Source organism: Lemur catta, chromosome 11, assembly GCF_020740605.2.
Source record: "Lemur catta isolate mLemCat1 chromosome 11, mLemCat1.pri, whole genome shotgun sequence".
Taxonomy (NCBI): Eukaryota; Metazoa; Chordata; class Mammalia; order Primates; family Lemuridae; genus Lemur; species Lemur catta.
Genome location: NC_059138.1, coordinates 72519572 through 72532785, shown reverse-complemented (window position 1 = coordinate 72532785; position 13214 = coordinate 72519572). Strand labels below are relative to the sequence as shown.

General features: G+C 39.8%; 1 protein-coding gene across 1 annotated transcript in view; it reads right to left on the bottom strand.

Moving 5' to 3' along the window:
- Nucleotides 1–2331: 2331 nt before the first annotated feature.
- NFE2L3 (NFE2 like bZIP transcription factor 3) overlaps nucleotides 2332–13214 on the bottom strand; it is a 28248-nt gene continuing 17365 nt past the window's right edge. The window contains exons 2-4 of the mRNA XM_045564505.1: nucleotides 10506–10685; nucleotides 5883–5966; nucleotides 2332–4123 (exon numbers count right to left, since the gene is read on the bottom strand). Coding sequence (XP_045420461.1) covers nucleotides 2852–4123; nucleotides 5883–5966; nucleotides 10506–10685 — 1536 coding nt within the window. The 3' untranslated portion in view covers nucleotides 2332–2851. The remainder of the gene's footprint in view (nucleotides 4124–5882; nucleotides 5967–10505; nucleotides 10686–13214) is intronic.

Here is a 13214-nt window from a genome sequence, read left to right as displayed (position 1 = left end):
AACTTGGCCATCTGCTGACTGCTACCAGAAGGAAATTTGAGGGTTTTAATAAAGGCAATGTCCACATGGTGGGTGGTTTTACCATATTTCACTTTAACTTCCTTGTACAACTGTAATTTCGTGGCAGTGCAATCACTTAATGGGTAGCAGTTTTTATTTTTTATAGGTAAGGAAGGACGTTTATATTGGGATCAGTCCAAACTGAAGTGGGAGGTTGGGGACACCCACTGAATTCAGGAGGGGAAAAGGTGCATACTAGAAAAGGCTACTAACATACAAGGATAGACATTGCAGATTTTGCAGTTCTTGTTTTGCATGTAAGCCCTACATCACATGATTTGAAAATGCTTGGGGCACAACACCGTTGTGGGCTGATGGCTGTTACCACTGTTGAACTAAGGTACTGGCTAGCAATAAAATAAGTCAACCCTTAGCTTTCAGATTAATTTTTCAGTGTACACTAAAGTCTTAACATGAGGTTTCTCCACTGTTAGAATTGTATTATTGTTGATCAGCTTCAGTTTACATGCCCTGAATCCAGTATGTTTGGAGGTGACCTATTCTGGTTAGCAAACTACTCTATGGCAAGTTAGATCTTGTGGACCTGGCCATTGAAAGCATGATTTCTTGACCTTTGGTCACAGTGCATCAGTTGCAGTCCCTTGGTGTATTGGGCAGAAATCCACAGATGCTCAAGTTCCTTATATCAAATGGTGTATTTGCACATAACCTATGCAATCCTCCTATACACTTTAAATCACCTCTAGGTTGGTACCTAATACGAGGGGTAAGCTAGGTAAATAGTTACGCTGTGTTCAGAGAATAATAAGCAAAAAGAAGTTGTGTTCATCACAGGCACAACCATCTTTTTTTCCAAAAAAAAAAAAAAAAAAATTATTCCATATGCAGTTAGTTGAATCCAGGGATACAGAGGAACAACAGTAGTAAATACCTTAGACTTAAAATTTTATAGTTTGAATTTCAATCATGAACATACTCCCAGTTTTCTCCACTGTATTTTTTTTTCCCTTGATATTTTCAGGGGTTTGAAAAGAATACCGAGTCTGGCAAGCAGGCACTCATATGAATAGACTTAGACCAGTTTTGAAACTTAAAAGTAAATTGATACTGTAGGATTTTACTTTGTAGACACAATTTTTGTTTTAATGTGCCCGGAAGTAATATAAATAACCAGAAGTTTTTAATACATTTGGAAGAAAGCCTGCTAACAGCCCAAGTGATCACTGAACAAAGCAGTGGTTGTGGAAGGGTAATGTTTCCATCTAGAAGTATTTGCTGGCAAAACCTAGGGCTTGGAAGAAATGCCTATGCCCAACTTTTAAAAAGGAAAAAGAACTTCAACCATAGAAGTCCAGACTGTATAAATATCTGTGACCCAAAGTAAATACTTTTTATGACTTCTGATATTCTGCATCGTAAGTCAGCGATTTCTACGGCAGAAATAACATCTGAGAACCTTAATTCTGAAAATTTGGAAATTAAGCATCAGACTAACAGTACATGTTGAAATCTTGATGTTCCCCAAACTTGACAATCTGGGTGAGGTCATTGCTATCTTCAGAAAATTCACAATCTCCTGTTTACTGTTCAAATAAACTTCTGAAATGGTTTTCATTTCACATACCATTATTTCTAGGATTAACCACTAGTTGGTTTACTTTCAAATCGGTTTTTTGCCCTTGTTAGCCAACATTTAAATGCCTTTCAGACGCTTCCACTATTTCTAGTTCTTTGGTTGTAAAATCTGTGTGTTCATCTATTGACTTCCTTTTACTGTTGGTTTTTTGTTTTTTTTTTAAAGCTTGTAATGTTTTGGTGACTTTGGTGAGATCTCAGTATCCTAGGATGTTAGGCCATCCCTATGGGCTGACCAAGGACCCCATGGGTTTAAAAATATACACAAGGAATTCTGTTTCTATGCAGGCAGCTCCATTCTATCTCTGGTTACAGGGCACAGAGAGGCCTGTGCTCTAAATTCCCAGTGGCTGTAGGTCTTTGCCCTCAGGCCTAATGCACTCTAGTATTTTAAAGTTTTTGGTTTTGGCACTTTGGCTCAGAGCTTGGCCATTTTTAGTTTTGATTTCATGTAATCTGTGTGTGAAGTTGGGGGGGGGGGTTGCCATACCAGTTTGGCATACTTTGTTGACATCAATCTGGCTTGAATCTGATCAATTTGTGTAAATTAAAACAAATTTTCACTATGCTGCCCTATTTGCAAGATGTTCACTCATATTCTCGAATGATTTTGGAGGGAAAATATCTAAGGTAAATTTGCTTGGAATTTCTGTATAAAAGGGAAAAATTTAATCCATTCAAATATAAAATTTATTTCCACAGAAAGAAAAATTTATAAGTTAAATACTCATAAAAATTAAAATAGCTTTTGAAAAGCCCACTACAGTGCTAACAAGGTGGAAATAAGGCTACTTTACATTTTAAGTAATAAAAAACAAATACATCTTAAAACAATTAGATCTAACCCTGTGCTCTTTTTGAAGAGACCATCTTATTAAAAAAAAAAAAGTTGCCAAAGTGACTGGTAAGTCATACCAGGTTTTCATATTACTCTATTCTTTAAACATAACTATTTATGAGTCTTTTATACAATGCAGTATGAGGATTTTGTGAAAAGTTGTGACTTCCTATAAATTCCCCATAAGTTACCATCTTGAAGTTCAAAATATTTGTCTCTATAAACTTCAAAATGTAGCCTTCCTGAGTGCTTCAGGTAGCAGTACTTAAAAGATGTAACACTTGAAGCAATTTCAATGGTTTGTGATCCAGATTAAGTTTGAACATTACTACTTTATCCACATAATGGAGTCCATCTTCAGTTTCTTCTCTCACTTTTTCTCTTTCCCTTTTGGGTTTCCTTTTTGTGGCCTGAGGTCACCAGTTCTTTGGGTACGATCAAAACACTTCCATCATGACTGCACTGAAGAGCATACTGATTTGGATTGACTGGCCTACCTTGGTCATCTCTTAACCTACTAAAAACATCATGATAAAGGTCATGCAGTTTCTGTTTCATTAAGTCAATAGCTTTGTTACATTGGGCTCGCTCTCTCTTAAGGGTTTCCTTCTTTGCTTGCAAGTTACATACATCATCTTCTAGATTCAAAATTACGTCTAATTTGCGTTTACGACAGTTCTGAGCAGCTACTTTATTTTTCCCTCTTCGTCGGATATCACGGATGAGCGAGACTTGTAGGTCTGTCAGATAGTACCTACTTAACATGCTGTTGAAAGAATCCACAGGCATACGGACAATTTCATCTACAGAAAAAGGGATATGCAGCGCTTTAGCACGCCGTTCATCACGGCTCAAGTTTCTGTCTGTGTCATCGAGGTACCTACTCATTTTCTGTGACTTCCCAGGCCACGAAAAGGATTCAGAAGTGGATTCTGGTGCACTTGGCTGTAAGTGGTAAGTGTGGTTATGAAATACATGTTGAAATGTAAGATCCCCATGGAAACCAGAACCACTCCTATGATCCATGTGACAAAGCTTACGGGGTTCTGCATAGTAGCCTCCTACAGCCCCTTCTAAGTCATGATGGGAAAGAGATTCAAGGTCACTGCTATAACCTGTAGCACCTTCTTCATCATACACAGAATGAGAAGAATTAGACTTGGTGACAGAGATGCTGTTGTGACTTGAATTTAAAGAAAGGCCAGAATCAGAATCTGGTTCTTCAAAAAGCTGGGAAACTTCCATTGGATTAAAATCTTCTTCTGTGGCCAATGACATTAAGTTTATCTCATCAAATATATTTACATCAAGGTCATATAGTAGGTCTTGGCTTGTTAGATTCCTCCTCTGATTGTCAACAGGTGGGAGAAATCCTGTCAAACTAGTTCCACTAAGGGTTTGGTCAGGATTGATGGTATGAGAAGTTAACTGCAGAAATGGTTCTTGTGCCTGTGAAGTCCTTGTTACTGGATCTCTTCTAAATGTACTGTTGGGACACAGCAACATGGCCTCATGAAGATTCACATCGTGACTTATAGCCTGGCTAAAATTTACATTATAATGTGCTGAAGAATTCATGACATCATTGATACTGCCTAGAAGAGGAGAAATACCTCCCAGTGAGATGCCCTGAAAAAGGAAGGGATAAAAGCACTTTAGATATGCATAACTGTTTCAAAATTTGTTGTATAACCTAATATAACTTTCCTCACTTTTGTCAATTCCTCTACACAAAACAGGGATACGCTGTTGGCTATAAATGACTCTGCTTAAAATACAAGCAACATAATACATGGTGTGAGTCCAAATCAGAATATACTATACTTAGGGAAAAGAATCATTTCTTTGAATAAACTGGAAATTTAGAAAGCTTACCTAGGTTAGTATAAAACTTGATCTCATTTTTATAACCTTGTTGTAATTTAATACTTTATAACAAGATGCAAGTCTCATCCTAGCTGTTGGGTCAGAGATAATAAGCTATAGTGAAATAGTTTGTGAGGGGAGAGATTGTTTAAGACTCCGTAAACAAAATAAACTGTAAGACATAAATGCTACCAGAAAAAGCTATGCCTTAGTTTGTCAAATGTTTACCATTTTGCATCAATATGAATAGTCTAAATTTTCTTATTGATATATAACTATACATATTTATGGGGTACATGTGATATTTTGATACAGGCACATGATGTGTAATGATGGAATGAGGGTATTTAAGATATCCATCATCTCAAAGACTTATTTCACTTATCATTTTATTGTGTTGGGAACATTTCAAATCTTCTGGGTATTCTGAAATATACATAAACTATGGTTAAGTATACTCTCTTGTGCTATTGAACACTAGAACTTATGAATATGTATCTAACTTACTGCACGTAACATAATGACCTCCAGTTCCATCCATGTTGCATTTTTTGTTGTTGTTTTTTAGAGACAAGGTCTTACTCTTGCTCAGGCTGGTCTCAAACTCCTGAGCTCAAGCAATCCTCCTGCCTCGGCCTCCCAGAGTGCTAGGATTACAGGCATGACCTACCATGCCCAGCCCACATTGCTGCAAATGACAAGATTTCATTCTTTTTTATGGCTGAATAGTATTCCATCGTGTGTATATATACCACATTTTCTATATCATTCATTTGGTGATGAACACTTAGGTTAATTCCATATCTTGTCTACTGTGAATAGTGCTACAATAAACATGGGGGTGCAGGTAGCTCTTTGATATACTGATTTTCTTTCCTTTAGATTAAAAAACCCAGTAGTGGTAGTAGGATTGCTGGATCATATGGTAGTTCTATTTTTTTTTTTTTTTTTTAGACAGGGTTTCTCTCTGTTGCTCAGGCTTGAGTGTAGTGGCATCCTCATAGCTCACTGTAACCTCAAACTTCTGGGCTTAAGCGATCCTCCTGCCTCAGCCTCCTGAGTAGCTGGGACTACAGGCAAATGCTACCACACCCAGCTAATTTTTCTATATTTTGTAGAGACAGGGTCTTGCTCTTGCTCAGGCTGCTCTCAAACTCCTGGCCTCAAGCAATCCTCCCACCCTGGCCTCCCAAAGTGCTAGAATCATAGGCCTGAGCCACTGCACCTGGCCCTATTTTGAGAAACCTCCATATTATATTCCATGAATGGTCTAAATTTGATTATACCTTTGGGATTATTATTTGGAAGGAGGAATGGAATATATATTTGGTTAATTCTCCAAAGTTGAAGTGTTTCTATAAAAAGTAAACAAGTCTGTGTGCTTAAATAATACACACGTGATACATATTAATAAGTATTACTTTAAACTACAGTATTATCCAAGTAAAAAGGTTATATTTATTCACAAAGAGGTCAGTGCAGATATGTTCCTGCAAAGATAAAAAGTCAAGCCTCCAATTACCTCCAGTGAATTTTCAGGCTGTGATGAAAGCAACTGGAATAAGTCTTCCAGAGAGAAAGATGTATCTGTCCCATTTAGAGGTCTCTGTAGAAAAACACAAAAGGTGCATCATACTTCACATAAATTAAAAGAATGAAGTGGTCGCCTGGGGCTTAGGCTTAATTTTTAAAGGATACCCGGATCTTAACTCCATGCTGGATTTTTTATCCCTATATAGTTCCTTAAAATTGGAAGTTTTACATCCTAGTAACATACTATAGAAATCATCCCTAAAAATATAGTCTTGAAAGTTTTACATTCTATTCCTCTTCTTTTAGTGTCTTAATATTTTAACATGCATACTTGTTTTTCCCCCTAAAAGGCAAGGTCTTACTCTGTTGCCCAGGCTAGCTTGCAGTGGATAGCTCACTGCAGCCTCAAACTGGGCTCAAGCAGTCCTCCCACCTCAGTCTCCCGAGTAGCTAGGACTACAGGTGCTTGCCATCATGCCTGGCTAAGTTTTTAATTTTTTTGTAGAGATGGGTCTGGCTATATTGCCCAGGCTGGTCTCAAATTCCTGGCCTCAAGCAATCCTCCTGCCAGGGTCTCCCAAAGCTGGAGAGTTACAGGTGTGAGCTGCCATGCCTGGTCGACATGCACACTTAAAGTCAAAAGTTGATCAGTTAGAACGTGGAGAAAAAAAGGACAAAAAGTTAATCAGTATATCTCTTCCTGCCCTGTCCATCTTCCATATATAATTTTTGGCTAGTATTTTTACTTTCACCTTATTTGGCCCTCCACAGCCAGCCCTTCCAAATTGGTTACAAAATTATATAATTTTTACAGTCAATATTTATTTTATATTTATCCAAATGTTTTATCAACTTACTCATCATTACATCTCACTCCTGCATTCATAGTTTAGCTTCTTTATTGTTGAAAGAACTCCTTTGAGAGTTGTTTTTAGAGTGGATCTGAGTAGTAAACTCCCTTTGTTTTTGTTATCTAGACTTACTATTTTGCCTTCATGCTTAAATGATAGGTTAACTGGTAAAAATAATGTTTTCTCCCAGTACTTTGTCTTATAGAATTTATTAGTATTAGTAAGTTTGTTCTTAGTGTTATTTACAGTGAATCTTTTCTTAGGTAATTTAAAAGATTTTTTTTTAGTTTTTGACATTCTGCTATTTCACTTTGATAGGTCTGAAACTTAATTTGTTTTTATTTACTCTGCTTGGGACTCTGTGTGCTCCTTTAATCTGAGGACTAATTTAATTCTGGAAGTATTTTGCTATAAACTCATTTTAAACATTGCTTTTCTTCCAAATTTTCTAGTCTCCTTCTGGGTCTCTTAGATTTCCTCATTCTATCATTATCTCAGTTTTTATTTCATATTTTGCATCCTTCTCAGGTACATCCTGAGTAACTTCCTTCACTATGTCTTCTGATTTACCCTTTTCTTTATTAGTCACATCTGATCTGCTGTTCACCTCTTCCACTCTTTTTAACTAAAATGACTACACTTTTCAAATCCAGAATTTCATCTTGGCTCTTCTCTACATCCACTTTCCCTTTTTTCATGATAGTCTGTTCTTGCCTTGTAGATTCTGTTCCTTTACCTTGAACAATTTAAACACCTCGATTTTAGAGTCTTTTCCAGAGAATTTGTGAATATTGATCTTTTTTGCATATACTGGCTATTTATTTATTTGTCGTTTTTAAAAGATGAGCTTTGTTGGGAGTTGTTTCTGTAGGAGTCCCAGACGCCAAGGGTTACCAACTGTTAGACAGTCTGGCACTTTCCTCTACAAGGACCAGTGTTTATATCATTTTCTAGAACTTACTTTCTTGGCTCAGGATTCCTGTTGGTGATGGTAATGTGGATTCAGACCCTCTATCTAGCTTTGTGGTTGATTTCTAATGGATGGATAGAATTATCTCAGTCCCCGTTTCCTAGATATTCTTCCAGAGTTGTCACCTGAAAGAATGGAAATGCCAGTGATTCACTGGCCAATAACTCATTTTTTAAAAAAATTTCAACTGTAAAAGCACCTACCAAGTAATATCTTGATGAAAGAGCAGATGATGACTATATTGTCAGAGCTACTGTAAGAAGTGTGTGGTCTGCAGTGCACAACGATGTGATGTGAATACTGACTGAACACACGGGACAGCTGGAACACGGAGGTGCGTGGGGAGAAGCCGGGCCTGGTTAAGAGCTGAGGCACAGATGCTGCTGTGTGACTGATGTGTTTCCGAAAAGTTTTATCCAAACTGATGTTTGTCTTACATCACATCTAGTTTAAATTCTCTCCAAGGAAGCTTCTTACTTCACCTATCTCCTCATTAATATTTAATGAGTGCCTCTTGTCTGTCTAGCAGTGGATTAGTTACTACAGGTCATTTAAAGAAGTAGAGAAATCAGTTCCCACTTTGCTGGTAAGCCCAGTGAGGGAGCAAAGACAAAGACATACCCGGGAGGAAAACTAACCAACAGCACAAGGCAGTAGACAACTAAGCATAAAGAAGTGGTAGAGAGACTGTGGTAAAACATCTTCTCCCTCAAAGCAGTTAACTGTGAGGCACTCAGGAAAGTGGGCTGAAATGCTGTCTCTTTCAAAATAAATATGGTTCTTTCACTATTTAAATGTAAAAGTCCATCGGCATTGATTTGACAATAGGGCGTGGGGAGGGGAGGTGCTAAAGCCACACCAAGGGTACATGAATTATGAGGAAATACAAAGCCTAGGTAAGTGACAGGAGCTGGGGAGAATGCCAACTGGAAAAAAGCACAACCAGCTACTTCTGCATTTGAAGGTGAAATGCTAGGCTGCGAAGGTTAGGAAAGGGTTGAAGCTGCAGAGGTTTGGGAGTGATAATGCCAGGGCTCCTTGGGGTGAGTTCTTGGCCGCTTCCTCTCACCTGAAAAACAGCAAGAAGGGCCTCAAGGAGACTACTTAGAACCTGGAGTGTGCTCCCTGAAGTTTGGGGACAGAGCTAAGCTTACTGTCCCACTCTCGTCTGAGAAATATAGAGGGCAAGAAGAGGCCAGGCAAGGGCTGTGGTTAGGGAAGTGACTGAACTGATACAGGTGTGAAGGGTATGTTTCCAGGGCCAGATGCTTGACAGCCAGCAAGTGGTTGAGAGGGCCACCTGCCACTGAATGTTCAGGAAGGAGTCCTATAGGACCAGCTGGAGCGGGGAGCTGCATCTGCCCTTGTCAAGAGAAAGGCAAGTGAAGGACTCCCCAGCCGCGGGGGCAGGGGTCTGTAAAGAACCTACTAAATGAAAGTGCCCATCAGACAAAGAGTTTTAGTTAAATGTAGCCCACAGTCAATGGAAACAATGTCACACTGGTGCCAGTCAAGTGGCACCTTTCCTGAATTCTTAGCACCCCACACTCCCAGAGAGAGCAGCCTAATCTGAGGATTGGGGAAATAGAGCAGGCCCTGAGGCTGCAGCAGACAAGATGGGAGGAGGGAGGAAGCTGAATTTTACTAGAAGAATTTTTGAGAATTACACTGGATTATTCGTATCAATTGCTGCACTGGGATGACCAGAAGAATTTTTATCTGAGTATCTAGAAGTCATGGAGCCTGCCCTAGATTTCACCCAAAGGGTAGGGAACAACTAGTTCCCCTAAAACAGGTTAGAACAGGCTGGAGAGGGCAGGGGAGTGGTGGGTAGGCAGAGAGAACAAAGCTGTTTTCTGATTTCACGCCATAAAATCAAGTAGTGTTTGATGTGACATTATATGGTCAAGGCTGCCATGATGATGGGCTGTCTGAGAAGGGCCAGGATATGGCACTCTCTATTGCCCAAGGGTGTTCAAGGCACAGGGCCCGAACTCCACCTCCTGGGGAGGGGACATGCTGAAGCAGGCGGCAGTGCCATGTGGTTAAAGGTCTGTGGGAAGTGCAGGCCAGGCTGTGGGCAGGACCTCAGCAGCAGGGCTGAATGGAAACCAGAGTATGGCCCAAGTCAAAGGAGAGGGGGAAGCACAGGCTGCAGGAAGAATGCATCCCACCAGCCTGGCTCCTGGAGTTCATCTTTCTATACCTCTTCTCACAGATAGCGGGTGTGGTCAGACAATGAGAAGCCAAGGACGTGGTCCCACTAGGCCTGGCCCTTAGTCTAGGCCAGAGGTACAAAGTGGGCTCCTGGGTGCCCAGTGGTTCAGCTTGGCCTGCTGGGAGCCTGAACAAAGATTCGAGCCCCAGCCTTAGCTGGAATCATGGGTCATCTGCCTGGAGAGTTGGTCCTCTGGCTTGCTCTCCCGGACCTGGCCAGCCTGGCTGCCTGTTCAGGTAGCTGGCTGAAGATGAGTAGGTTCAGCATGCCCGCCATCTCTTTATCCCTTGCTCTGGCAAACACAACTAGCAAAACCTGCTGTCAAGTTCCTGGAGGGATGTGTGCAGATACCCACACAAAATCTTGAGTTTAACCAGAGAAAACACTTCTATAGGCCGATTTGCTTGTAAATCAAATTACTACTCCCACAATTTAAAGACACATATATTTTCATATATGAGACTTGCTAAGAGTAGAGCACAATTACATGCTCAGTCTCAACACAAGTTGTCAACGCCATAAAATCTACATTAAAGCCAAAAGGGCAAGGCTGGACTATTTGGACTTGCTTACCTCATTTCTAGACTCAGTGGTCTTTTCTGCCTCCCCGTCAGGTTTATCTGCTATTTTGTTTTCATCTTCATTATTCTGCTGTAGTGATTTCTCCTTCTGGGCTGACACCCTTTCTTCATTTTCCTCCTGCTGAGAACTGTGATCCACAGCTTCACGCTTCTCTCTTAGTACCTCATTCTCCTATAAAAGTACCCAAAAATGTGCTCAGTAGAAATCTGTATTTCCTAAAATAAGCAAACAGTCTTTAGAACTGCAATGTACTTACTGTTCAGTGATCATGAGGACCTGCAAGTCAAAAGCTAACGCTGACATTTCATTATGTCAGTATCAAAGGAACATTACATTCTGAAACAAAGGTCTGTTTTATGCCCTGTCCTTCTTAAGTACTCACTCTGAGACAGGCTGTTCTAATCTGCAGAATTTAAATTATATGCATTTTTATAAAGCCCCTGAATTGAAAAATACTTGTAAGTTAGATTAGATTTGGAAATCACTGTTGCCAGCAGGCAGTTTTTATTTAGTTCTCTGTTGAAAACAGATCAAATAGCTGAGTTGGAAGCAAACACGGATCAAATATACACAGAAGAATCTGGGAAGTATTATTACAAACTATTAATTGTGGTTCTCTCTGTAAGGTGGAATGGGTTGGGGATAAAGTGAGAAAGAGTTGACTTCACTTTATGGACTTCTATAACTGTTGGAACACTTTACAATAAACACGTACTCCTTTTACAATTAGAAAAATGATAAATATATTTTTATTTTGACAAATAAATCTACTATTTCCACAGATCTATGCTTATTTACCCAGATGAGTCCTTCCACCTTTTAATTTACTTTATAACTAAGAAGGCTTAAATAATTAAAAGGCTAGAGAATTCTTTTAAACATTCAAATATGTTACCATTTAGCACAACTGTATATACTAATACTTTCAATCATGATGTTAAAAGCTCTCTGCGTATAATTTTTTTTCCTCTAACATCAGGCTTCTCAAACTCTCTCAAAGGATCTATTTTTAATTTCTGACTTCCAGGAACATGACACACTGGACTAACTCAAGGACCTCACCTGTATCCCACCAAACCACAGAAATAAAAAAATAAAAAAAAATAAATGCAGGTGAAAGAAACGGAAATCCGCAGATGCCAGAAGCAAGGAGAGAAATCAAAGCAAGAAAAGGAAAGGAAGTGGATGTCCTGGTGGCCTGCTGGTTTTACTTGCTTCTCCATCTGTCCAACTGTACCTAACTATACGACACACTTCCTTTCCAACACTGCGGATGACTGTCTTGTTCCTAGCTCAATCTCTGCATTTGCATACTCCATCACAACCCTGCTCATGCACTCAAGATGTTGCTTCAGCTACTCTAACTCCTCTCTCTCTTCTGCGTAAACAGTTGTTTCACGGCTGCTGGACAGTTCCCACCAGCCTACTAACATACACTAATACCTCCCATTTAAAAAAAACACCATCCCTTGGTCCCACACTACTCTTTAGATCCCATATCATTCTTCTGCTTCCCTTAAGAGCAAAATCCTCCAGAGTTATCTGGACTCAGGGTGTTCTCTTTTGAACCTATTCCAATAAGGACTTTGTCCCCACCACTCTACTCAAACAGCTCATCAGGGTCTCCCAAATCCAGCAATTCTCCATTCTCACCTTATTTGACCCATCAGCAGAATCTGACTTAGTTACCACCTCCTTCCTAGAAACAGCTTCTTCACCTGGCATCCAAGTACCTTTTTATTCTTCTGCTTCACCAAGCACTTCTGTTTTGCTGATTCTTCATCCCTCTGATCTTAAATGTAGCAATGCTCCAAGGCTTAGTCCTCAGGCCCACCAAGCACTCTCCCACTTTGCGGCCCTTGTGTTTGCTGCTCTTTCTGCCTGTAGGGCTCTCTCTGCCCTCCACCTCCCGCCTCAGGTCTCTCTTCAAATATTTACCATCTTACTTCTCTTTCTTGACTCCTCTCTATTAAAAAGTACCTCTCTCATCAATATCCATCTCCTTTATCTTGCTTTTTTTCCATAGCATTTAGCACCAGCTGATATTAATATATTACCTTGTTTTTTTGTTTTTTTTTTGCTGTCTGCCCCACCAGAATGCTTTTTTTTTTTTAAGGCTGATCAAGTGAAGCAGTGGGAATGCAGAAGGAACAAAGGAACCTGGAACTGGCTGTGATCAATTAGTTATAAACACCACTGCACTCGGACCAGCCAAAGAATGCTGGTTTCTTGAGGGCAGGGACTCTGTCTGCTTGGTTCCTGCTGTATACCCACTGCCTATCCCAGAGCTTGGCACATAATAGACCCTTATTAGAAATTTGTTGAATAGCTGAACTCTTAGACATAATATCGTAAGACTTTGGTAGGGAGCCTACTGCTTGTGATTGTTCTTTCCTGCAATTACAGAACTGATTCCTATCTAAACTGGCGGACAGAAGGAAAAGGTGACTGACTGATCACCACTCTTTTTACCTCTCATTTTCTGCCAAGGCAAGGTTTCTTTTGCGAAACCTGAAGATAATCAAATTCAAAATTCTGGATTTCTGAGGCAGCTAACAAATTTGTTCACAAATTTGCTGTTAGTGGACAGAGGAACTTTTTTTTTTTTTTTTTTTTTTGAGACAGAGTCTAGCTCTGTTGCCCGGCTAGAGTGAGTGCCGTGGCATCAGCCTAGCTCACAGCAACCTCAGACTCCTTGGG